Genomic DNA, 27,591 nt, shown 5'->3' on the forward strand with positions numbered 1-27,591 from the left:
GCGTGTCTGTGTGCGCATTATTAATACTATATATTTTTGTGATAGTGTACATTGCACTTCAAGCACAAAAAAGTATCGTAAATAAAGTAGGTCACATTTGTTTGTTTGTTTATTGAACAAAAAAACATGCAGGAATAAATTGACAGAAAGTAAAGGTAAGTAAAATAGTAAAAAAGGAAACGAAAACAGTCATCGTACAACACAATTATATGTTGAAAGGAGTAGAAAGAAGTAAAACACTTATCTAGTCCTACCCCAAGTTATGTACAGTATTACTCCTAGGACCTGGCGTGGACATCACATTTTTGGTTGTCAAGACTACAATGTTAAATTTTGAACTACAAGGGCCTGGTGTCCACTTATGAGGACGTTAAACTACCCCCTGGTGGTGGAAGTAGAGTGTAACAAGCACATGTCAAAATTCAAGATGGCAGACAACCCACCCAAACATTCAGATGCCTCTTCCCAATCCAAAAGTCGACCAGATAAAAAATTCAAACACGTTTCATGGCTGATTCTTGCTCAGATATGTTTAGAAGTGTTCGATGTGTGTTGCGGAAGTTGAATTTTGCAAAAGTAAGCAAATTTGACAATTTACCATGCTGCTAAACTTGATGTACACGTATGTGGACAGAGGGACTTGGTTTTGTTGAACATGTCCACAAATGTGGACAGAGGGAGTTTGGTTTAAAATTTGTATTTTGGGATGATTTTGTTAGAAAATGTCATTTGGTGGAGACAACTCAGAGGTGGAGGATTTATCAGACATCGATTATCCTGTGGGAGATGCTCAATATCAACCTCCTCCCACCAGCAGTGAGGAAGACAGTAGTGGGGTGTGAGGGCCCCGTGCCACAGCCCTGTCAGCCTATCAGGGGATGCAAAAGCTTGCGCGAGGAATATTTAAGATATCCTTTATTTGTCCCACACTGGGGAAATTTACAGGAAAAATACGAGGGATATCGGTCAGATCGTGACATTGCCACATCACGCACCTCCAGGCGATGATTCAATTCACAGGAGCTTGTGGATGTCGACAATATCTGTCGATGAAACCAAACCCAGTTGGCATCAAAAACTTTGTTTGCGCAACATCAGATGGTATAGTACTGGACTTTGAGATTTATCAAGGTGCAGATGGACTCCGTGAACAAGTTGAAGAACCAGGGAATTTGGGTTTGGGAGGCTTGGTGATCGATCGTCCGTCTCAGACTCTGCATACTAATACACATGTGTACTGTGATTGATTCTTCACATCAATCCAGGCAGTGGAACACATGATGTAAAAGCAGGTGGATATAACTGGTACAGTTATATTGGAATTGAGTTGCTGCTGCAGTGCAGAAATTGCCAAGTGACAAGACCATGAAAAAAATGGAAGAGGAACTTCAGCACAAGTTACCAATCTGGATGGAAACATTTGTGTCACCAAGTGGTTTGACAATAAACCAGTGTTGAGGATGTCTACTGTACATGCTCAAGAGCCAGAAAGACATGTGACCATCTCTCTCTCGACCATGTGTTATCCGTGAATACAACTCCAGGATGGGTGGAGTTGACCTTGTGGATAGAATGATGAGCGACTATCGAATGAGTGTCCGTACAAAAAATGGACACTGCGGATGGTGATGCACTTTACCGATCTGGCTTTAGCCAACAGCTGGCTACTGTACCGCAAAGACATCACTCTGAATGGTGCACCAAAGAAGAACATCATGCAGTTCCTTCAATTCCGCATGGAAGTGGCCATGACCTTCTTGGCTCGGAGAGACAATGACAACTCTGACTTTTCACAGCAGGAAGATGACACAGAAGTTTCAGTCCAAGGGAAACAGCGTCCAGTGCAGGCAGTGCCCCACATCTCATTCCACAGGAAGGCTAATGCACATCTGCTGTTAGGGTTTGGATGTGACCCCAATAGCGCGACAACAGGCAGGTATCGTTGAAGCCAACGCTTGGCGTAGTTTATTGAAGAGTTTTCACAAAGTCACTCAGGGAGAAGCACGAGGAGTCCACAAGGAAATGTCTACACAAGGAACAAGAAGCTGCGGGAGATGGCAACAGAGTCCACTGGCGTGGTGACGGCACAAACTTGCACTGAGGAATGGTCTGTGAGTCAATTTGTACCAGTCCAAACGAGCAGATAGGCAACAGGTGGGTGATGAGCTGATGAGTCTCAGGTGTGAGGTGCAGAGCACCCTGGCTGAGGAGGCTGCCTGGCCGGCCCCTCCCTAACATCTGCCAGAAGTGGTACACTCAAAGAACGCATTGAAGGTCTACTTGTTTTATATCTGTACTCCTGAAACTGTTGACAGCACTTCATATGACTTGCGTAAAGTTGTTGCTTTGAAATTTGTTTTTGCACTCGGAAAAAATGCTGCTGTGTTCAGGCAACAAATAAAGTTTTGCACATCATTGCTCAATTGTGACGTTATTGTATTCGCTCACATTTAAAACAAATGTCCTCATATGTGGACATCATTTTTCTCAGAAACTACATCATGTAAAAAGATAATTCTTTGTTTTTACACTCATCAGGTCCCAATTAGCCTAAATATTAAAGAGAAAATAAAAATGCATGCCTTGCAAGAGTTCAGATCATTTTTATATAGTATCATTCAGAAAAGAAAGGAGAAGTCAGCATAAAAACTAATGCTTTTACCCTTATCTGTGCTATACTTTTCTATTTTTGCAATTTTTGGTTTGGATCGGGATTATATACATGCACAACCTAGCACTTTTATCTGTCGATTTAACCTATAGTGGCGCGTGACCTGCATCACAGGCACTTGTCAGCTCAGCAGTCTACAATTGCAGCTCGTGATCAGAGTCGTTTAGATATTTATCCATCCATCCATTTGATCCTCACAAGGTGCTGGAGCCTGTCCCAGCTGTTTTCGGGCAGTAGGCCGGTATGCAGGTATCAAAAATGTTCCCCAAGGGTGAAGGGATACGAAATGTGAACTTGGTATGATCTCATGATCGCCCTCGTGTTGCTCTTAGTCACAGGTGTCAAAGTCAAGGCCCGGGGGCCGGGATCTGACCTGCCACATCATTTTATGTGGCCCGCAAAAGCAAATCAAGCATGTCAAGTTCCATGTTGCTTGCTAAAGTCTGAACCAACATTTCAAATTGTCATATGTAATCCACAATAACAGTTATTATTCTTGACTTCTGATCTTAAAACTAGTTATTCATCAATTTGTTTTGCGCTGTGTATGTAATACATAGAGGTGTTTAAACATTTGTATGGTGTCCCAGAATTCATAACAGCCCTCCAAGGCAAACTGTAACTACAATGTGGCCCACGACAAAAATGAGTTTGACACCTCTGCTCTTAGGGAACAACGAAAATTTTGTACTTTATCCCGGAATGTTTGTTGCCCATCAGCAGAAAGCAGGTCCTCTTCAGCAATAGATATTGTAATCAACACAAGAAACAGCTCAATTTGCACAATGTAGAACCAGTTGCAGTTTATGCATTATGTGCTGCAGCACAGGGCGCCATTGCTTCATTTAGAAAACCATTTAAGTCCCCCCCCCACCCCCCCCCCCCCCCCAATTGTGTGACATCACTTGGAATTTGCGCCCCCTTGTGGAGTCATTTGCTGTACAAGAGACGCAAACTTGCACTGAGAGAAGCCATTTTCTTCTATTGAGAAGTCAAAGTAACAAACCCCCTCTCCCTACAAATTTGGTATCATTGGAAAGCACTGAGTGTCCTCTTTCGAGCACAAAATGAGTTAATGCGATTGGAGGCACTGGGTGGGAGATATTTAAGTTCACAAATGTTCTCTACAGAGGACACATTTGAACGACTGGTAGTCGGGAGGATATGCTTCGAGACAAGCGAAGTTTACGACGCGAGGCAAAACAGTGAAAGGTCTCTTTCATTTAGGTTTACGTTTACTGGAGATGCAACGGCACCAATGTTCCCTCTAAACCGCGCAACTGCGCACTGGTCGCACACTCTCAGCGCACGAGAAAACCTATCCAGCGCAGTGAACGCACTGCAAATGAATTCAATCTATGACTTATTTTTCTGTATCAATTTGCTGTGGAATTCAGTGAGAGACAGGTGTCCAGTGAATCACACGATACGATGCGATGACGCTATGCAGGCAATCACGGCATTGCCAGTAGTTGCGCATGTTCTCTGCTCCATAACAATAACGGTGCGGCGGCGGTAAGTGACGCTAATGCTAATCCTTTATCATGGCGAAACGACCGGGCAGTGAACGTGATACGTCGACTCCCCAAACCAAAATAAGAATGAAGTGCGGTTCTTCCAAGTTGGAATGGCTGTCGGAGTATGTGCAAATGGAAGAACAAGCAGTGAAACTGGGTGAGATATTTTCTTTTTCGGGTGAAAGGTCTGCTCTGCAAAACATGCAGCAAAGCTTTAGCTCTAAGCACATTTTCCGATATGGACTACACTATATGAAAGATACACTACCTCAAGCGACACATTCTGCAGAAAAGTCATTTGAATGATGTTGGAATTATTCAAAGACTCAAGGTGGGAAAAGGGTTGGTACAATATTGCAGGAGAGCGCAAACGACAGGGAGAAAAAGAACCGGCGGCCACACAGAAAAAAATCCGACCCTGAACAAGTTAAAGTTCGAATTGACTATATTTTACTTGCCATTAAAACGAAAGCACCAAATATTGGATTGATGTTTTATTCCTATTCGATGTGTTATAATATTGCGTTAATTTTCAATGTTAAAAAAAATGCTTATTGTAACAATATAACAATTAATTGTTAAAATTAACTTTTTTCCCCACATTTTCAGGTGGTGGTGTGCCGCGGGATTTTTTTCAAAGAAAGAAATGTGCCTTGGCTCGAAAAAGTTTGAAAAACACTGGCTTGGAGGACTCAGTAGTATTTGCCAAACAAAGTAAACCTTATTATCCACTGTTGCACTGACCAATGGATACGATGGAGGCTCCTGCAGACATGGCACACCTTTGAATCACATGGATGTTCCACTGTTTTCACTGGGAGCATTTGACTAATGCGCGAGTTATTTATGTCTTGTGACCTGTTGTAACTGTCATATGCTTGTGCAGGAGTTTTTTGCCTCACTCAGATTATCCTCAAATGAGGGTAGTTCGAGCGTGGGTTTTTTTTTTCTCCCCCTCTCCCTCCCTTGTTTCTTTCTGACTTTCGGGTTGAGTGAACGCTGGCGCGTTTTGGCTGCCGCTGCTCAACCCGTATTGTTTTGTGTTTTTTGTTATTGTAAAGTGTCCTTGGGTGTCTTTAAAGGCGCTTATAAATAAAATCTATTATTATTATTATTATTATTCAAAACTACAGAGCAAACTCTTGTTCAAGAGTAAATATTTATCACGCCGTTGTGTTGACATGCCAGATCCATTCATTTCAGCCTGGGGTCAAAAACAACTTTGAAGTCTTTTGGGGAACTCAAAAATGCAATCACACTGAGGCCCATCAATAACAAGCACAAAAATGTTTAAGTTAGGAAGTTTATTGCATCTTGTTGCAAGTATTTCCAACATACAAAATCAACTCAATCTAACGTCATTGAGCAAATGTTCATTTATACTGTCCATGGTGGACAAGGCCAGAAAATCTTCTCCCTCACCAGGGTTATAAAGCCAGCAAATGGGGCTCACTGTTTGCCCCACATACAAATGATTTAATTGCAGGGGACGAAAAGCACATTTCATCCAAAGACTACTGAAAATGAACATTGGTAACAGTGAACTATCAACCCTTGGAGCACTTATAGCACGCTGTCAACAATGATCACAAGTGATTAGCAACAAGATCTGATGAGGAAAATGCTGGAAAGAGTTGGAACTCCATCTGGAGGGCTTTCAAGTCATTTGAAAAGTAAATTACTTTTTTTACCCCCCCATATTCACAAGTGTTGAAACAGATTCCAATAGACCTGTCGAATCTCAGTCTCTACCATTTCTATTTTAAATAATTGTTTTAATAACAACTATGGCAATAACCCCCCTGGTGTAAAGATGCTTGCATATCGTATTAAAGTGCGTTATAAAGGTATGTACAATATTTTCATCATGCCAACATGGAATTTACAGAGGGCAAAAAGAGGCAGTCTTTGTACAATGTGCTCTCCTGTGAATCTTGCTGGATTGATGATTTCGCTTACAGTATTTCTTCTCATTGCGTAAAATAAATTTATGCATAGCAATGTATACTGTATGTATCCAGTCAGTCGTTTTAACTGTCACTTTAAACTTCTTGGCTATCGTTGCTGAACAAGGTTATAAAATGAACACGCACCCCACCCAAAACCTTATTTTTCTGCTTTACACATGAGACACGGCGTAATCCCATTCGCTTATTTTAACATGCAGCAAAAGTACATGAAATAGAAGGTGAAGCTTGGTTTTCTAAACCATCTAATTTTGACACATGGGTCTATTTTTGGGATGAAGAGGCTAACAGGCATTAAACTCTGCACAGGCCAAATCATTCATCAGCTCGGAGCTTCACAAGCGCCCTTGAGGCAACCAGTCAGACAATCAGTTGACAGCCTCCCCCACCTCATAGTCATCGACGTATTTATTTAGCATCGCAGGATTTTGGTTAGGTTTTAAATTTCAATTCTTGTCCTTTATTAGAGAGCTACAGGACTGCTCCTGCCCACTGGGCCGGCCCCAGTCTCTCACACCAGCGCAGATGATGCGGCTGTTTTTTGGTCACCGTGGCAGTTTTGCTTCCACTATGAATAAGAACAACTCCATGGCAAACTGCGCCTCAAGTAGCTTGGGGATGGTCTGTCCGAGCAGGTCAGTTGGCAACAACCCGAGGAGCCTCAGGTATGAGCGAGGAGAAGAAGGTTTTGAAAAAGACCCAGGCTGTCCACATGACAGACACCCTGTGCGGAGGTACCAACACAGCCGGCGTTGGCTCACGTTCATCTGAACCTTCAGCTTCAGCAGACACTTCCCTCTGTTCTTCAGCAGGCTCAGCATCCTAAGAACACATGACGGCAAGGGTTTAAAAAAGAAATGACTGAGTGAATTTATCATCAAGTCAATATGAACAGTGGTAGTCTACATACAGGATTTGGGATTCTGTTCTCATTTTCCTGGTTGTGCTGGACTTCGGGGGGCTGCAGGCGGTTGGGTCCTTCTTGGAACGGCTGTCGTCTTCTAAGGATGAACCATCCTGTGGTATGACTGCACATACAAGAAACAACAACTTATTTAAAATGACTCCACTATGTCACTTTCTCAAGCCCTCCTAAGAACACTCTACTAAAGACGGAAAACCCAATTTATATATAGATATATTTACTGTATATGAGCCACATGTCTGATGATGTGATTCGTCCTTGAGAATTTGCGTGTATGTAGATACAAGTGGGCTTGGGTTACATAATACAAACCAAATATTTGCAGGACGTGATCAAGCCGGTGAGAAGTGATGATAACACTGGCACAGGCAGATAAAGACACCTGGCCACACTGACTTTTTCCCAACTGTCATTTGCCATGGCAACAATAAGGTTGCTATCATTAGCCACCGATGATAACATGGCTCTAGCCAAAATAGAGCGTGCGATAAAGTCATTCATTTCAGGGCAGTTTTGTGCCAAAATATTTTTTCAATCATGTACATGAAGTTTGAACAAGTTCAAACTTTATTTTTATATTCGCAAATGCATTTAAAAAGAGGAAAACTCAAATGTGTGATAAATCCCTTTGCTGTGACACTTGGATTTTAAGCAGTCATTTGTTGATTTTGTTCATCTAGAGTCCATTATTTAATTGACTGGAAAATATTTTAGCCTTCTATAGACATGAGTGTGCCTTTTCAAATCAGGTTCACTGATTCTAACAAAATGGGGACATCAATGCATGAGTAGAGTACGTGTCCCCGAGCGTCCTTTAAGCACGTTAATGACATCACAGTTGGAGTCAAACTAAACATACGACAAAAATAATTACACGAAAAGTGTATTTAAATACAAAACGTGCTTCGTTTTTAAAACGGTCACGAGAGCTAAAGTCAAAGGAGGATCCCATTCAAATGCTGACAGGACAAAATCGACTTCTGAATATTCCTTCACATTACGATTTGTCACGCTCAAACGCTGTGGCAACACATGCACACGGGTACGATAACGCTACTCAAAGGCACAAATTCTTCCCAATCTGTGAGAAAAGAATCATTTTAAATTGAGTGAAATCGCTACTTTCTTCTGTTCTCATTGAAAGCGTGTACTTCATTCATGCATGGCACCACACTGACCCCAAGAGGCCAAAACATGCAGGAACAGCCGGTACAGTATTATTATTTTTCAATTGCTATTGCTTTATTCATTCATTCATTTTCCAAACCGCTTTATCCTCACTAGGGTCGTGGGAGGGGTGCTGGAGCCTATCCCAGCTGTCTTCGGGCAGTAAGCGGGGGACACCCTGAATCGGTTGCCAGCCAATCGCAGGGCACACAGAGACGAACAACCATGCACGCCCTCACTCACACCTAGGGACAATTTAGAGTGATCAATCTGCCTGCCATGCATGTTTTTGGAATGGGGGAGGAAACCCGAGTACCCGGAGAAAACCCACGCAGGCCTGGGGAGAACATGCAAACTCCACACAGATGAGGCCTCCACTTTAGTGTATTCTTGTCCAAATTTCTGACTTATTCATTCTCTTGTTGTCCAAATTATATTCAAAATTCAGTTTAAGGATTCAAGACATTTCCTTTGCTCTAAATTCAAGGATACAAATGACTTTTTTTGTCCTCCCAACACACATTTCTTCATTAGTAACCGTGAAAAGCAATCCCCTAGCTCAGTAAGTCCATGACTTGTGAAAATAACATCAAATAAATATGATAAAGTGATAAGTGTCGTGCTTATTCAAAACTTCAATGTGTTATTTGAATCTCAAAATAAATTGTGATCATGATCCGTAAAGATTAATTGCAAAGAACGGAACTGAGCTTAAGTTTCATGGCGCCGCGGGCAACGGCAGGGGCTCCTCTTGTTGTATGTTGTGAGAGGGAAGAAATTTCATCTGTGCTGTATGTCGCACATACAGCATATTTGACAATAAAGTTGTACTTGACTTGACTTGAAAGTGCAACTAACTTGTGGAAAGACAACACCAAGCTTGTACACATCTGACGTGATTGATTGACTCGTTTTAGGCAGTGTGCCACACTCAGGGATGGTACACTACTGAAAGGGAGTTCTTTAGCATGGGTAGACTTACTCTACTCTCACATTAAAATGTTAAATCACGTGATCACATTTAACAGATGTCACACAATTTAGGATTATTGGAACAGAGTGTGTGTTTGTTTGCCCGCATAGGTCAGGTGAACAGAGTAGACTCACAGGTACATGAGGAAGAGGGTGCCCATCACCAGAAGGAAGCGACTCAGGTTGGAGTTGAAGTACACAATCATGAGCAGAACACCAAGCCTCGCCGCCGAGTATAACCAGTCCAACCAGTCTCGCTCGATGTCTTCCTCGTCCTCCATTACGGGTCCCCCTTGAGCGTTCATTTGCATGTTCTGATTGGCAACGCCTGGGTCAATGAACGCACCATCCTGCGCAGGGTTCTGGTTTGCTGGTTGCAGGTTGTCAATGGCGTTCTGATTGGCGATGGGTGCCGGCACCGGTACCTGGTGGGCGGGTACGGGTGGGTGGTGGCCAACAGTTGCAGGGGCTATGGAGGGACCGGTGCCAGCTGCTACCATGGCTGCTTGACTGTAAGGAGAACACACGAGTATCAGCACAACTCGAAAAAGTTACCATAACTACTTTTCCAATACATTCATGATTTGCAGTGTTAAAGATTTTGGAAAAAGCAGATGACACAAAGTTGCTTTGTTCGGGCAAAACTTCCAAAGAGCGATTGTGTGACAGAATAGAGCTAGAAATTCTAAAGTTGCGATTTCATGAGAAGAAATTATCTCCTAAAATCAAGATAGCCTCGTTTATGGTTTTTGGGGTCAGAAAAAAAATAAAGAGGTATCATGCAAGAAATTTGAAATGTCAGTATTAAACAGCTTTTTGAAACAAAATTCCTTGGAGTTATGGAGCTTAAAAAAAAACATCAATTATTATGGAAGGCATCAGCAGACATTTAAATCATAAAGCCTTACTTCCACATTATTATTCCTTGAGTTTTCCCCTATTTGTGCCATTGTGTAGAGTTGAGGGGCAATAAATGCAATTGCGGTTTTGCAAAAAAGAGCAACATTATTAATAAGACTTATTTTTGCTTTCTGAAATCAAAGTTAAGACTCATTATAAAATTAGGAAAACAATAACGTTTAGATTTAGATGTTGCTTAGTTCAAAAACAAGCTCTTCCTCATCCTTATTGAGCAAAAAAGTGCTAAAGGAATAAAAAGGAGATGTCTTTTTGTTGTTGGATTAAATATTGGAATGATGCAATAAAATTGAAAATTTGTGATTCATTTTTCATATTTAAAGTACTTGTTTGTAAACATTTTTGAAGGTTGTCCTTTTTTTGTGCACTTATATTTTAAACTATTATCTTGAGCAAATCTGTCATGTTTGGAGGAGAACACAGAAATTGGCCAGACTTAAACATTTGCTTCTGTCGGTGTCTATCATCAATTAGTCTGACTGGATGCACTGTGGAATCAATGATGACAGAATGAAAAATAAACACACACCAAACCACTCATGTCTCCTCGACACAAGAGACACCGGAGTAAGGCAGTGGTGAACTTTTCAAGTTTTTTTTCCCCCACTGAATTTACAAAAGTAAACTGCTGGGAATGTACCACTGACATCTGAAAAGTCCCTTTGAAGTGATAGGGAAATAAACTCACTATTGCATGTAATATTGTCGAGCATAGACGTGTTGAAGCCACAGAAGTTGTTGGGGGCTGTACAGAGAGTAGGCTGGAAATGTTGGTTGAGCCATTTCGGGTGTTCCGGTCCTGCAGGACGAAATGAGGGAGTCAATTACAGTCTTGAGTCAGAACCATCTGCCCAACACCGCCACATATACGTGTTGAGCTTTAACCACAGAGGTAGAAGTATTAACGCAAAAAAACACATTATCTGTGTTACACAAGGCTCAAGTTGTCAAGTCGTGTAAAGACGAAGATGGCAAACCTGACAGGATGCAAATCGGGTCAGTGGTATGTTTCAACACCTGCTTCCTTTGCGGTTTCTAAATATAGACCCTTGGAGTTGATTTTCAAAAAGACCTTGCTGCACGTCACATTATTGTCGTCAAACAAATACGGTACTGTAATTATTCTGTAAAACCAAGACTATTGGTCAGCAATTATGCAGTTTAATGGCTTAATATTAAAATGATTACGGGAAAGTTTGAAATCCACTCAGACGACATAAACAATTCAAAGTCAGAATATTTAACTCAAGCGTGCATCCAAAAATACTGACTGACACAATAGCCTTTGCATTTTTTTTTCTTACCCGTTAGCACCGGGCCATGCAGGAACTCCTGCGGGTGAAGCCGGCATGTGCGTGTTGACTGGAGTGGCGGCTGAAGTTGAAGACATCTGCCTCCTCTGTCTCAGCTCGGCTGTGCTACTGGATGAGGCAGAGGATGGCACTGGCCTGGGACTAGAGGGATGAGGCTGGCCTGGTTCCTTCACCTAAAGAATACAAATAAAAGACACTACTTCTAAAGAAAGGACAATCATCTGATATCAAACGGGAGATGTTGGGTGACATGCAGTGCCGTGACAAAGTATTTACACACTTCCTGAATGACAATGTGTTTGACTATTTACAGCACTTACGTTTCAGGTCAAGTTTCGTTTTCACATCACGTTGAAGGATTTTTTTTTTTAATCTGGCAAAGATGTTGTCTGGGTGTTGCCTGGAATTTAATTTAAGGTTTAAAAAAAAAAACAACTCAAAAAAGGAGGCCAATTACTTTTTCACTTTTTGGGATAAAAAAAAAAAGCATTTTAGAATTTCTTGTGTTGTCTTAGTGGGATACCAAAACCATCGGAATGAAAGTATGACAAAAAAGCAAATATATATGTATATATATATATATACTGTATATATTCATATACAGTATATATCTCAGAAAGCGGACGAATAGTTTTTCATCGCACTGCAGCTGTCAGTGCCACATTTCCTGAGCAATTCAACACCATGTGCAATGTTGCTCTTCTCACCTTTGGTCTTGCGCCCAGATGTGCGTCGGGTTGCATTTTAACAGCAAAGACTAGATGCAGTGTGGGAATGGTATCTGTCTGAAAAAGCAAAGAGAGGCATTAGATAACTGTGTCCCTCCCCAAAAAAAGAAAATAGGCTCAGTTTGTCTCCACTTTCATCATAGATTCATCTTTTGCATTCCCTTCCTTTATTTTGGAAATACCAATTGGATCAAAGAGTTCGAGGCTTGTTGTGTTGCTTAAAGTGTCGTCACAACATGTTGAGCCGAGTTACACAAAACGATGCAGTACATTAACAAAAGCAAACATCTCAGATATCTTCCCACTTAGTTTTTGTTTTGTTTTTTTGTCAGAGAGGGATTCATCGAACTGCATCATATCTCACCTTTGATGCTGGCTTCATGGACCACAATGACGATGAAAAGCAAATGATATGAAAACCTTTCTACTTCTTACGTATGTATGTGCAATGTGTTACACTCTTACAGTCAGCATGAGCAGTAAATTGATAGACACACACATTTCATTTCGCTCAAGTGCAATGGAAAAAGCAGGGCAACGCTACTAGTGTTTGAAGGCGACACAATGTACACATATTTTATCCTGTAATTTAAAAAAGTTTGTTGGCGTCTTAACATCTGACATGCTTTCATCGAAATACCCCAAAGAGTAAGAATGCCAGCACACCTCAGTCATTCTACACTACTCACAAAAAGCTATTCATTGTTTTTTTTTTATATTTGGCTTTCAGCTGAAATTTATGGAAAATATAATAAGTTCCCGCTGCAGTGATGTCATATCATGAAAGGAGGACATTTGAGAAGAAGGATGCATTGATTACATTTCCTCATTCAAACAATTCATTCAAAACAAAAGTCAACAAGAATGGTGAGTACACCAGAACAAAAAATGTCAGCGCCTCAATTACTCGTCATCTGCCTTAGAGCATCGATGACAGCTTCTCAAAGAAGACTCATGCTGTTCACTAGTCGACCTATTGTCTGCTGAAGCATGGCATCCCACTCTTCTTGAAGGGCAACCTTCGTGTCATTGAGGTTCTGCGGTGCAAAGTTTCAAGCCTCTACACCACAGGTGTCAAAGTCAAGGCCCGGGGCCAGATCTGGCCTGCCACATCATTTTATGTGGCCCGCGAAAGCAAATCGAGGATGGAAAGGTCCATGATGCTTAAAGTCGGAACCAAAATTTCAATTTGTCATATGCACCTTATTGGCCAGAATATAAGACGGCCCTGATTATAAGACGACCCCCTCTTTTTCAAGACTCAAGTTTGAAAAAAGACGTTTTTGAACACCAAATTAATTTTTATACAGAAAATAATTCCAGTACATCTGAAACAAATGATTATAATATATTTGAGAGAAAAAGCATGTTGTTTTGCCTCATTCAAATCTTAATATCTGAACAAAACTAAAGTGCAATCACATTCGTAAATGAATGGATTCTGGTTTTTGAAATTTAAGTCAAGTCAAGTCAACAGTATTTATAGAGCACTTTCAAACAGCCATCGCTGCATACAAAGTGCTGTACATAGAGCAATTTAACATGCACAATAAACAGTAAGACAAATCGGTAATAAAGGCGGTAGAAAGCACCAAACAGTAAAACCAAGAACAAATCTAAGTCATGCTGAGTCGAATGCGAAAGAATACAAGTGAGTTTTGAGGAGGGTTTTGAAGATGGGCAGCGAGGAGACTTGCCGAATGTTCAGTGGGAGGTCATTCCAGAGAGAGGGACCAGCAACAGAAAAGGCTCGATCCCCTCTGAGCCTCAGTTTAGTTCTTGGTACTTCTAATAAAGTCTGGTCCACAGACCTGAGGCGCCGGGCAGGTGTGTAGGGGCGGATGAGCTCAGAGAGGTAAGGTGGCGCGAGATTATTCAGAGATTTGAAAACAAATAGAGGATCTTGAAAATAACTCTAAAATGAATGGGGATCCAGTGAAGGGATGCCAGAGTAGGAGTTATGTGCTCCCTCTTACGAGTACCAGTCAAGAGGCGAGCAGCGGCATTCTGGACCAGCTGAAGGCGCTTAATGGAGGACTGGCTGACTCCAAAGTAAAGGGCATTGCAGTAATCGAGCCGGGATGTGACAAAGGCATGAATTACTGTCTCAAAGTGTTTATGTGAGAGGAGAGGTTTTATTTTGGCCAGCTGTCTAAGGTGAAAGAAGCTGGATTTAACAACGGCACCAATTTGCCGATCGAGTTTGAAATCACTGTCCAGTTTAAGGCCCAAGTTTGAGACTGTTGACTTAAGATAAGGAGACAGAGGGCCCACGTCTACAGGATGGGATGTACAAGGGCCACTGGGACCAAACAATATCACCTCTGTCTTCTTTTCATTGAATCTCAAGAAATTTTGTGCCATCCAGGTTTTGATTTCTTCTAGACAGGATAGGAGTGGCCTTAATGAGAAGGCGTCTTTCTTGCTCAGTGGGACATAGATCTGGCAGTCATCTGCATAGCAGTGGAAGGGAATACCATGTTTCCTTAAGATGGAACCCAATGGGAGCAGATACAGCGAGAACAGCAGAGGCCCCACAATTGAGCCCTGTGGAACACCACATGACAGGGGAGCAGTGCGTGACTCGGAGCAGCCAAGGCTGACACAGAAGGTTCTGTCAGCTAAATAGGACCTAAACCACTCAAGAGCACTGCCGCCAATGCCCACCAAGTGCTGCAAACGAGTCAGCAGAATACTGTGATCCACTGTATCAAATGCTGCAGTTAAGTCCAATAAAACTAGACACACGTGGTCTCCAGAGTCATTTGCCAGGAGGATGTCATTAGAAACGCGTAACAGGGCTGACTCCGTGCTATGCATCGTCTTGAAACCTGACTGGAAGACCTCCAAGATGTTATGTTCATCCAAGAAAAATTTCAACTGCATGTGCACCACTTTCTCCAGAATTTTGGAAATGAAAGGCAGTTTGGAAATGGGCCTGAAACTTGACAGCACATCTGGATCAAGACCAGGTTTCTTGATCAAGGGTTGGACCACAGCATGTTTAAACTGTTGGGGAACTACACCAGAAGAGAGGCTGCTGTTGATGATATCCAAGACTGATGCGCCAACACTCAGGAGAACCTCCTGAAAGAAGTGCGGGGGAAGAGATTCGCAAGGGGAGCCAGATGGCTTTGTCTGGCGAACTACATCCTCCAAAAGCGCCAAGGACACAGTTTCAAAAGAATTTAGCACAGCTGAACATGGAACATGGACAGAGGGGTCAGATGCGGTATTTGAGACCAGAGTCCTAGCTGTAGAGACCCTATCAATGAAAAACTGAAGGAATCTGTTGCACATCTCGGGTGAAGAATCCGAGCAAGTAGGCAGAGGGGGTTTGAGTACAGAATCTATCGTTTTAAATAGTGCGCGTGGGTTGTGACGGTTAGCTTGAATAAGGTCCGACAGATATTCTCTTTTGGCCTCTTTTACTGTGAGCTGGTAGTTACGCCAGCAGTCTTTCCAAATTTGATAAGAGACATGCAATTTGTCATTTTTCCACTTGCGTTCGGCTTTGCGACACCCCTGCCTAGCTGCGCGGGTAATGTCGTTAAACCATGGCTCGGGTTTAGGTTTTGGGAGCACAGTTTTTGAAGGAGCCACCAAATCCAGGATGGTACGGCATGATGAGTTGAACCAAGAGGTGAGTTCCTCTGTGTTAGACGAGGGTACGCAAAGGTTATTAAAGGCGAGAAACGACTAGCAGTGCGAGGGTTAAAAATTCGGCGTTTAAAACTAGGAGTGGCAGATTTCACAGCAGCATGCGATAAGACTACGTCAAATAAAACTGCCATGTGATCAGAAATCCCATTTTCAAGGACTTCCAGATTTGACACCGGTAGACCATAAGCAAGGACAAGGTCTAAAATATGACCTTGTTCATGTGTCGGGCTGGTCACATACTGCACGAAATTAAAAGTCGATAAGTCTTAAGAAGTCCTTTGCTAGCGTTTTTTCCGGACAGCACACATGGATATTAAAATCCCCCATTAGGAGGATATGATCATATCTCAGCCTGATTTCCGCAAGAAAGGTTGAAAAGTCGCTTAAAAAGTCTTTGTTGTATTTAGGAAGACGGTAAATGACAGCACAGAGCACCGGGAAAACACGACCGACTTCAAAGAAGGTTGCTTCAAAGCTGGTGGCCGATGTGGTGAATGTGCACCGTTTACATTTGAAATTGTTCTTAAAGATGCTCACCGTTCCTCCACCACGGCCTGATGTCCTCGGGGTATCGAGGAAACCACAGTCAGGTGGCAACAATTCAAGCAAAGCGTTGTACTCACCAGTACCTGCCCAATTTAAATTACATCATAACTCCTCCTCAGCTGCCGGTTAACCTGGCTGATCTTCGAGCCACTTTTCTCCAGATTGTAGCTACGTTTCACCATTTTCTGTAATCTCTTCTATTATTTTCTTCTCTTTTCTTTCTTACCGCTATTTTTCATTTTTCTTCTTCGTGCTACCGCTATTTTTATTTTTATTCTTCGTGACAGGGGGTCACTTTGGTCTGGAGAGTCAAGTTCAGCATTCGCTTCAATGATATCTGGCGCCATCTAGCGTCGTGAATGGGTATAATGTCTAGACCCCGAATATAAGATGACCCCCACCTTTTCAGTCTTATTTCAATGCAAAAAACACCGCCTTATATTCGGGCCAATACGGTAATCCATAATGACAGCTTCTTCCCTCTAGCCATTAACTCCCTAAACAGTCACTGACAAAGTCACTCTTCTTGTACAACTAATACTGCTACTGGTCACTCTAAAATGGTTCAATGACTTTCTGCACCAACTGTACAACTGTCATAGTATTGTATTATACCACTGATCACTTTAGCTCTGCTTGATACTTTGCACATTGTCTCACAGTTGTCACTGGGTGGTACCACCGCAGTACGGTTCACTTACATTACGAAATGTCCTTTCATACCTATCTGTCATGTCCTTGTTTATGATGATACTAATGCAGCGTGTTATACCAGAGACAAATTCCTTGTGTTCTACATACTTGGCCAATAAATATGATTCTGATTCTTTTATATTCATGTAAACAAGTCAAGTCAACTGTATTTATAGAGCACTTTCAAACAGCCATCGCTGCATACAAAGTGCTGTACATGGAGCAATTTAACATATACAATAAACAGTAAAACAAAATGTTGAAACAAGTCATTATTCTTGACTTCTGATTTTAAAACTAGTTATCCATCAATTTGTTGTGCACTGTGTATGTTAAATGTGGAGGTGATTAAACATTTATATGGTTTCACAAAATTCACCGCCATAATGGCCCTCCAAGGGAAACCGTAACTACAATGTGGCCCGTGACAAAAATGAGTTTGACACCCCTGCTCTGCACAGTGACTCCGCTGATCTTGCAGGTTTTCAATAGGATCCAGGTCTGGAGAAAGTGCAGGCCATTCCATTTGAGGTACACCAGTCTCCCAACAGATGTTCCCTGATTATGCGACCTCCATTAAAATGAAATTAGGCCCGTGTTGTTCTTTTGGTGGCACAATCACGGGATTAATAATGTTATTCAGGTAGTACGGGCTTGTCACTGTGCCATTCACAAGGCATGGGGCATTTCTGTACCGACTGGACACACCTGCCCACATTGTGATACCGCCACCACCAAAAGCTCATATGGTGAGAAGAGTGACTGATACCTAGCGCTCTCCTCAACTTCTCTAACATCATTAGCAACCATCATTTCTGCTGAACTTGAATCAACCTTCATCAGAGAACACTGGCCCACATAATGGTCCAGCGTAAATGCTCCATGGCCCATGCAAGATGATGACGCCTATGCCAGGTGGTGTGGTCAGGTACCCTCGCAGCACTCAGACCACGCTGATGTAAACGCTTTCGAATGGTCTGATGTGACACTCGGGAGCCTTTCACCTCCCTTAAATGTGCCTGGAGTTGATTGGCACTCAACATCCGGTTCTCGGGGCATTTTTCACAATGTAGCTGTCATCAGCATGGGATGTGGCCAACGGACGTCCACTTTTACATCTTTCTGCGACTCTTCAACTCTCTCGGTATATCTGTTACAATCTGCTGATGACACCCCATGACACTCTGAGCTCAGTGGCCACTTCTGTCTGAGAACGTCCTGTTTGAGGCATCACAATGGTAAGGTACTGTTGCTCCATTGTTAGAGTGGTCTTGGTGTCATGATGTCAAAATGTGAACAGCATGATGAAGACGACTGTGTAAACACCAGCTCAAATTGAACCAGGACATTTATTGGTCGATTCAATGATCAAATGCCTGCTGTGAATTTTGCCGTTAAGCTCCTCGTTCGAGAGCGTCACTGTGGGCAATAGACATACTTTATTGTTTAACTCACTCGATTAAGACACTGAAGTTCAGTGTGGTGTAGGTTAAAGGCTTGGAGCGGGAGGAACGCCACTCCATTAACTTATACATCAATCGCCTTTGCACAATATTATCTTGTTTTACCTGTTGCACTGAGGCGACTATTTATTCAGTTTAACCAATTTAAGCCATGCTTATGTTTAGTACCGGGTGCATCTGTGCGACATGCGTGCACTTTTCGTTGGTCTCAGCAAGTGCTACCTCTGGCCAGTGGACGAGGCACCTAACGGGGATTTTGAAATATAAAAAACGTTTGAAATGCAAACGATTCTGGGAGAATAGTCCTGGTTCCAATCGATTCTTGAGATTTGAGACCAAACTCAAAGTACCGGTATATCTGATTGACACAATTGCCTAACACACGTGTCAAACTCGAGGCCCGGGGGGCCAGATCTGGCCCACCACGTCATTTCATGTGGCCTGAGAAAGAAAATCAAGGTCAACTTCCATGATGCTTGCTAAAATATGTACCAAAAATGTCAAATTGCTATATGTAATAAAAAAATGTTACAATTTTGCAAGCATTTTCTTATGTTATAACAGAAGCTTTTGAACAAACGGTTAAACAAACTACTATTCCTGACTTTTGATATTAAAACTAGTTACACATTAATTCCATACTTTATATGTAATATTACAAGGGGGTGATTAAACATGGAAAGGGTTTCACATTCATAATAATCCTCTGAGGGAAACTAACTACATACTAGCCTGTGACAAAAATGAGTTTGACATCACCGATCAAACTGGCTGGTAAGTTTTTATCAGCACCTGCCAAAAGGAATTTTAACCCGCAATTGTCAGGTTGGCGGGTGTTAATTTAGAACCCTGCATATATCGTGATAATTTTTTCAGCCATATCGCCCAACCCTAAATGATCCACTTGTAAGTAAATTCTGTATGATATCGCGAACTGAATTTTCCATAGTTACCCTTGTGTTGTTTACTTCCCACATTGGTGAACCATACCTTAAAGCAGCATGGGCAGACAGACAAATACTAACTCAGACATATGTGTGTGTGTATATACACACACACACACACACACACACACACACACACACACACACACACACACACACACACACACACACAAACACACCTGTTTGAAGAGGTCTCTAATGTGAAGATGGTCAGGTAGAAGTTTGCCAGCATAGATGAGTCTCTGGTCGCTCTCAGCCTGATGAGAACAAATACAAAGAAAACAATGACACAGTCGGTTTGGACTTTATCGTACAACTACCTAAGTAGAAGTTCCTTCCATCCATTTTGTTTACATAGCACTTGTTTACATAGCACTAATCTCCAGGCACTTTCCATATGGAGCAAATCCAAGACCACACCCTTGAGAGCAACATTACTCCAATCCTTTGAGTATGTTGTAATTTCAATCTTATACATCCTCTTTTTGTTTTGCACTATTCTTGTAACTAAATGTTGAATATGAAAAGTTAAAAGGGAGTGGCTTGCAGCTTGCAACAGTCAGTTTTGCTGTGGCAAGTAAAGAGACATGACTCGTTTAAAAAAAAAAAAGAAAAGAAGAATGATCATGTTATTGCTGTCGGCCCAGAGCATTAACTTGACTTCACAGCAGATTAAACCCTATACACTCACCAGCCACAGCACTGGACCACTTGCAAAGTGTAATGATTTTTTTTTTCCCAAGATGGCGCGCGAGTAGGCAACATTCGGCAAGTGCTCTTCAAGAGCCTTGCTTTTTTGTTGTTTTTGTCTTTTTGTTTTGTCACATGTTGTTTGTTGTTTCATCGTGTGGACCTGATATGGACTGTTTTCAGTGTTTTTTGGCCACGACATTCGTCAAAAGAGAAGTATCTGTGCTTGGAGGTTGCGCCTTCTCGGCAGCACGCCTATACCAGCACAGATTTTGATTGGGAGGAATGTCGGCGCCATTGACTGTCGGTGCTGGACAGACCTGGGGTGCTTGTGTTTTTTGCGCCTGTAATGGGCAGCATTTTTCACAACCCCGTTTTGTTCAGTGGCTATGTCAGCGCTGTTGGACAGTCGGCGTTAGTGCGGCTGGATGGATGGCTGCTGAAGTTGAGGATGAGGAGAGAGGAGCGTTGGCGCAGAGCGCCGATGCGTATTTGGAACTGAGAGTCGCCGCTTGGAATTGAAATGGATTTCCATGGGACAGGAGAAGTGAACCAATCTCTTTTTTCCTCAATGGATGCTACAGCTTCTTGTTGACTTTGAAACTTAGCTTGTGGCCAACGTGTGCACATTTTGAGCATGACGTCTCTGATCCACTGGTTAAAGGACACTTTGATTCTCTCCTCTTTCATCTCAAACTGCTTCCAACAACAAAGCTTGTGACGGAAAAGTGGTTAGGACTGCACGACTGTCCGTGTTTTATGTTCTGTGTTGTGTTTATTATTTTACTTTATGTTAACTGTTTTGTTAGCGCTATATAAATCAGCATGTATTGTATTGTATTGCCAAGTCAAGTCAAGTGTATTTATAGAGCACTTTCAAACAGCCATCGCTGCACACAAAGTGCTGTACATGGAGCAATTTAACATAAACAATAAACAGTAAGACAAATCGGTAACAAAGGCGGTAGAAAGCACCAAACAGTAAAACCAAGAACAAATCTAAGTCATGTTGAGTCGAATGCCAAAGAATACAAGTGAGTTTTGAGGAGGGTTTTGAAGATGGGCAGCGAGGAGGCTTGCCGAACGTTCAGTGGGAGGTCATTCCAGAGAGAGGGACCAGCAACAGAAAAGGCTCGATCCCCTCTGAGCCTCAGTTTAGTTCTTGGTACTTCTAATAATGTCTGGTCCACAAACCTGAGGATGAGCTCAGAGAGGTAAGGTGGCGCGAGATTATTCAGAGATTTGAAAACAAATAAGAGGATCTTGAAAATAACTCCAAAATGTATGGGGAGCCAGTGAAGGGATGCCAGAGTAGGAGTTATGTGCTCCCTCTTACGAGTACCAGTCAAGAGGCGAGCAGCGGCATTCTGGACCAGCTGAAGGCGCTTAATGGAGGACTGGCGGACTCCAAAGTAAAGGGCATTGCAGTAATCGAGCCGGGATGGGACAAAGGCATGAATTACTGTCTCAAAGTGTTCATGTGAGAGGAGAGGTTTTATTTTGGCCAGCTGTCTAAGGTGAAAGAAGCTGGATTTAACAACGGCACCAATTTGCCGATCAAGTTTGAAATCACTGTCCAGTTTAAGGCCCAAGTTTGAGACTGTTGACTTAAGATAAGGAGACAGGGGGCCCAAGTCTACAGGATGGGATGTACAAAGGCCACTGGGACCAAATAATATCACCTCTGTCTTTTTTTCATTGAATTTCAAGACATTTTGTGCCATCTGCTCAACCCATATTGTTTTGTGTTTTTTGTTATTGTAAAGTGTCCTTGGGTGTCTTGAAAGGCGCTTATAAATAAAATGTATTATTATTATTATTATCCAGGTTTTGATTTCTTCCAGACAGGATAGGAGTGGCCTTAATGAGAAGGCGTCTTTCTTGCTCAGTGGGACATAGATCTGGCAGACATCTGCATAGCAGTGGAAGGGAATACCATGTTTCCTTAAGATGGAACCCAATGGGAGCAGATACAGCGAGAACAGCAGAGGCCCCAGAATTGAGCCCTGTGGAACACCACATGACAGAGGAGCAGTGCGTGACTCAGAGCAGCCAAGGCTGACACAAAAGGTTCTGTCAGCTAAATAGGACCTAAACCACTCAAGAGCACTGCCGCCAATGCCCACCAAGTGCTGCAAACGAGTCAGCAGAATACTGTGATCCACAGTATCAAATACTACAGTTAAGTCCAATAAAACTAGACACACGTGGTCTCCAGCGTCATTTGCCAGGAGGATGTCATTAGAATCACGTAACAGGGCTACTCCGTGCTTGTCTTGAAACCTGACTGGAAGACCTGCAAGATGTTATGTTCATCCAAGAAAAATTTCAACTGCATGTGCACCACTTTTTCCAGAATTTTGGAAATGAAAGGCAGTTTGGAAATGGGCCTGAAACTTGACAGCACATCTGGATCAAGACCAGGTTTCTTGATCAAGGGTTGGATCACAGCATGTTTAAACTGTTGGGGAACTATACCAGAAGAGAGGCTGCTGTTGATGATATGTAAGAGCGATGCGCCAACACTCGGGAGAACCTCCTGAAAGAAGTGCGGGGGAAGAGAGTCACAAGGGGAGCCAGATGGCTTCGTCTGGCGAACTACATCCTCCAAAAGCGTCAAGGACACAGTTTCAAAAGAATTTAGCACAGCTGAACATGGAACATGGACAGAGGGGTCAGATGCGGTATTTGAGACCGGAGTCCTAGCTGTAGAGACCTTATCAATGAAAAACTGAAGGAATCTGTTGCACATTTCGGGTGAAGAATCCGAGCAAGTAGGCAGAGGGGGTTTGAGTACAGAATCTATCGTTTTAAATAGTGCGCATGGGTTGTGGCGGTTATTCTCTTTTGGCCTCTTTCACTGTGAGCTGGTAGTTACGCCAGCAGTCTTTCCAAATTTGATAAGAGACATGCAATTTGTCTTTTTTCCACTTGCGTTCGGCTTTGCGAGACCCCTGCCTAGCTGCGCGGGTAATGTCGTTAAACCATGGCTCGGGTTTAGGTTTTGGGAGCACAGTTTTTGAAGGAGCCATCAAATCCAGGATGGCACGGCATGATGAGTTGAACCAAGAGCTGAGTTCCTCTGTGTTAGACGAGGGTACGCAAAGGTTATTAAAGGCATCAGAGAAACGACTAGCAGTGCGAGTGTATTGTATTGTATATATATACTGTATATATATATGGTTCTCACCGAAATACATGTCCAAATATTTTGCTTTCATGACTCTCTTAGTCAAACAGATCCCGATCCCTAGTCTATTGCAAACAATTCAGGGATTCAGTTTTTCAGTCACAATATCTAACTTCATGTTGTCTGCTGAGTCTTTTCTGGACGTTTCATGTAAACTCAGTGTGAATTTTCTCGCACTATTCATTGTCCTTTTAATATGACTACAAAATTTTAAAATAAATAACTAAATTGCTTATCCAAGTGTGTCCATTAAATTCGAAATTACGTAAATGTACAGCATGTATCTGCATGAATTAGCCTTTGTTAAATGTAGGTGAAGCTTTTTTATTGTTTAAGTCGGCTCACATTTTCTTTGCAAATAGATTTTTGTTGCATGGTTGTGATAATCAAATTAAAAAAAGGAAAGGTCAGTACCTGTAGTTCACAGTTAAAAACATGACAATATGGCAAAGGTGTCGTAAAACAAGACTTCAGTATATCACACCATCATAACAAACATTCACATTAAACAATAAAAGAGGACTTGTAAATAAAGTGTCTCGAAGTGAAGTAAATTTTTGTGAACAGTCCAGACTTAATAGAGATCTTCATTCTTCTGAGTGACATTCTAGTTACGATCACGATAGAATAGTTAAAAAAAAAAAAACAAATTTCATGGTGGTTTTTGCATGGTACAGTATATAATTATCATTGTTCAAAACTTTATGGATGATAAAAATGGCTGAAAATAGCAGGGACGTATAACATAGGTGTCAAGGTTTGCTTTGTCTTTGTTTTGAGTGTTTCAGCACCAGCTGGAGTGTGGGGCGTCACCTTCCAGCGGTGCACCTGTGCTGAATCAGGCAATCTGTGCTGCCTACTTAAGACACCGACCACCTGTCTCCTTCGTCAGACTATTGCTCTTGTTCACCGCTTTGTAGTGATGGGTCCATGAGGCCTCATGAGGCGTGTCGACACAATGACACACTGTGTTGATACTGTACTGATACTGTGTCGCTGACCACTGCCACCTGCTGGACCTTCAAAATCCCTGCAGCCAACCCACTTGACAGACTGAACAAACTGATTTGATGATGACGTGTATACAATGCACTACCTCACTCTACCCACAATAGCCACAAGCGCCATTGTTTATGTTGTTGTTTATGCTGTTTATATTGCAGATGGTGGATTACAGTTCGGTCATAGACACTAACTCCTGTTTCCTCCCAGTGGTTTCTCATTTGTTTTGCTTTGCCTTTTCTGTTTTTAAGACATGTTGCTTGAGTTTGCTGTTTTGACATTTTTAAATCTTCCTTTGTCTACCAGTATGCTTGCCTTTAACAACTTTCCCATGCTGTTTGTACTTGGTCCAGATTTTAGACACAGCTTGTTGCAAGCGTTGATTTTTTTTTCCAAGATGGCGTCCGAGTAGGCAGCCTTCGGCAAGTGCTCTTCAAGAGCCTTGCTTTTTTGTTCTTTTTGTTTTGTCACATGTTGTTTCATCGTGTGGACCTGATATGCACTGTTTTCAGCGTTTTTTGGCCACGACATTCGTCAAAGGAGAAGTATCTGTCCTTGGTGGTTGCGCCTTCTCGGCAGCATGCCTGTACCAGCACAGATTTTGATTGGGAGGAATGTCGGCGCCATTGACTGTCGGTGCTGGACAGACCTGGGCGCTTGTGTTTTTTGCGCCTGTAATGGGCAGCATTTTTCACAACCCCGTTTTGTTCAGTGGCTATGTCGGCGCTGTTGGACAGTCGGCGTTAGTGCGGCTGGATGGATGGCTGCTGAAGTTGAGGATGAGGAGAGAGGAGCGTTGGCGCAGAGCCCGGATGCGTATTTGGAACCGAGAGTCGCCGCTTGGAAATGAAATGGATTTCCATGGGACAGGAGAAGTGAACCAATCTCTTTTCGTCAATGGATGCTACAGCTTCTTCTTGACTTTGAAACTTAGCTTGTAGCCGAGGTGTGCACATTTTGAGCATGACGTCTCTGATCCACTGGTTAAAAGACACTTTGATTCTCTCCTCTTTCATCTCAAACTGCTTCAAACAACAAAGCGTGTGACGGAAAAGTGGTTAGGACTGCACGACTGTACGTGTTTTATGTTATGTATTGTGTTTATTATTTTACTTTATGTTAACTGTTTTGTTAAGTGCTTTGTTACAGCTGCCGCTGTTGTGAAAGCGTTATATAAATCAGCATGTATTGTATTGTCTTATATTGTATAATGAAATCCAATACAAGCTTTCAGGGGTGTGCGTCTTCACAAAAGATGATTTGATACGGTTTTCCATACATGGGGTGCAAAGCAATTTAAAGACAGTTTGATTTGAAAGTGGTATGAATTGATTCTGTTCAACTCAGTGGTCAGTTCGAGGGAGTATGATGCAATGACTTCATAAGATAAGAAGACAAGAAAACCTCTATTTGTCCCACAGTGGAGAAAAATTTGCATATGTGCTTTTATTAAGCCAATTCCAATGAAGTTGAGATGATGTGTGAAACATAAATAAAAACAGAAAACAATGATTTGTAATCTATATTCAATTGAATACACTCCAAAGGTGAGATATTTTATGTCCAAACTGATAAACTTGATTTGTTTTTTTTTTTTAGCAAATAATGAGGAACTTTGAATTTTATAGCTGCAACATATTCCAAGAAAAGCTGCGACAGGGTCATGGTTTTCAGGGTGTGGTTGATGAATGGCTTTTGCTTTGCAAAGTACAGTTTTAAGTTATACTTATGGATGTAGCGCTGAACCAGATTTACTGACACTGGTTTTCAGAAGTGTTCCTGAGCCCAAGTGGTGACATTCTTACACCTTAATGTCGGTTATGGTGCAGTGCCGCCTGAGGAATCGAATTTAACGGGCATTTACTGTTGTTTTTCATGCAGTGATTTTTCCAGATTTTGATAATACTATGGATCGGAGATTATGAAATCCCTAAATTCTTCAATTAAGGAACATTGTCGTTAAATGGCTTGAGGATTTTCAACTTTCTCATTCCTTTTTGCCATCTGTCTCAGCTTTTTTGAAACGTGTTGCAGCTATAAAATTCAAAATTAATGATGATTTTCTAAAAACAATTCAGTGTAATGGTTTGAACGTTAAATATCTTATCTTTGGAGAGTGGTTTCAAAATGATTTGCAAATCATTGTATTCTGTTTTTATTTAAAATGAACACAAGCTCCCAACTTCAATGGGATTGGGTTTGTACCTACGTTTGAATGACTTGTAGATTCTGATTTCTTTCTCCAATATATATATTTCTTTCGTTTTTTTTTAAATTTGCTTTGAATTTTAAAAAAATCTGCCGTCGAATATAACGCTCGGTTTTGATGGAGGTATCCGAGGGGTATTAAAGGTCAGAATGTTGCTGCTCGGTGCATAAATTATGATGCAAGACACTGCACAAATTCCAGTATTTGGTTAGACATACATATTCATCTGTGCTGAATTTATTTTGCAGTTGATGAACAAAAAACACGACACTCTATTCCAAATACAAACAGGGTTGTGTTCATAGGAATATACATTGCGTCTTGTTTATTTTGTAGCAATGAACAACGGCCCTTATTATGGAAGTCATTGAAGTATGCGAGCTGGAAATGGAGAAGCTGCATATTGCAGTTTTAACAGTTGTTCAGAAGCGTCCGTCACGTGACCGAGCCAACCAGGCAGCTCGTCTTGACATTCCAACACTGGGCTAGCTGGTTCCGCTAACATTAGCCAACGCCTCAAAACACTCACCACTTTAGTTGGATATACTGCCGACAGATGTGTCTTGAGGTCTTTCACCGTCCAGTTCAGATGGACTCCTTCGATTGTTTGGTCCTCCACGGCCTGGCTGGGTGTTTTGATGAGAATCGCGATGGTCTTCGGTCGAGAGCCCTCCGTGTCCATTTTTCCACTTCTCACGTTTGGTGTCACGTTTCGGTGATAACTCTATCTCGCAGCACAGTATGTGCAAAAAAACAATTTTACGGTCATCAAAAATGAACCAATGAGATATATTTTTGACGTCAAGATCGAAACAGCTAGCCTTTTACAAAGGCGCTGTTCATATGCTGTCGAAACTGCGCCGAGACGGAATGTTGTTTCCAAACAAACAGTGTGGCCGCTCCTGATTGGTCAAATCTTGCTCGCGTTCCGACGTGGAGTCTCAGAAACTCACGTGTACTGAGCATGCGCATATCCTACTTGAAAAAAAAGATCGTCTATTTATTTAAACTGA

The 27,591-nt window shown here is 42.0% G+C and overlaps 1 protein-coding gene across 1 annotated transcript; it reads right to left on the reverse strand.

The window, feature by feature from the left end:
* Positions 1-5,477: 5,477 nt before the first annotated feature.
* On the reverse strand, positions 5,478-27,469 carry herpud1 (homocysteine-inducible, endoplasmic reticulum stress-inducible, ubiquitin-like domain member 1). The gene is made up of 8 exons (XM_086109385.1): positions 27,108-27,469; positions 19,667-19,744; positions 12,158-12,235; positions 11,442-11,623; positions 10,826-10,936; positions 9,355-9,729; positions 7,066-7,183; positions 5,478-6,977 (listed from the first exon to the last, which is right to left on the reverse strand). Exons 1-8 carry the CDS (start codon positions 27,258-27,260, stop codon positions 6,792-6,794), a joined length of 1,281 nt encoding a protein of 426 aa, XP_085965511.1. The 5' UTR covers positions 27,261-27,469; the 3' UTR covers positions 5,478-6,791.
* Positions 27,470-27,591: the final 122 nt, after the last annotated feature.

Source organism: Hippocampus guttulatus, chromosome 4 (assembly GCF_054856545.1).
Source record: "Hippocampus guttulatus isolate MCC_2025c chromosome 4, RoL_Hgut_1.0, whole genome shotgun sequence".
NCBI classification, from domain to species: domain Eukaryota; kingdom Metazoa; phylum Chordata; class Actinopteri; order Syngnathiformes; family Syngnathidae; genus Hippocampus; species Hippocampus guttulatus.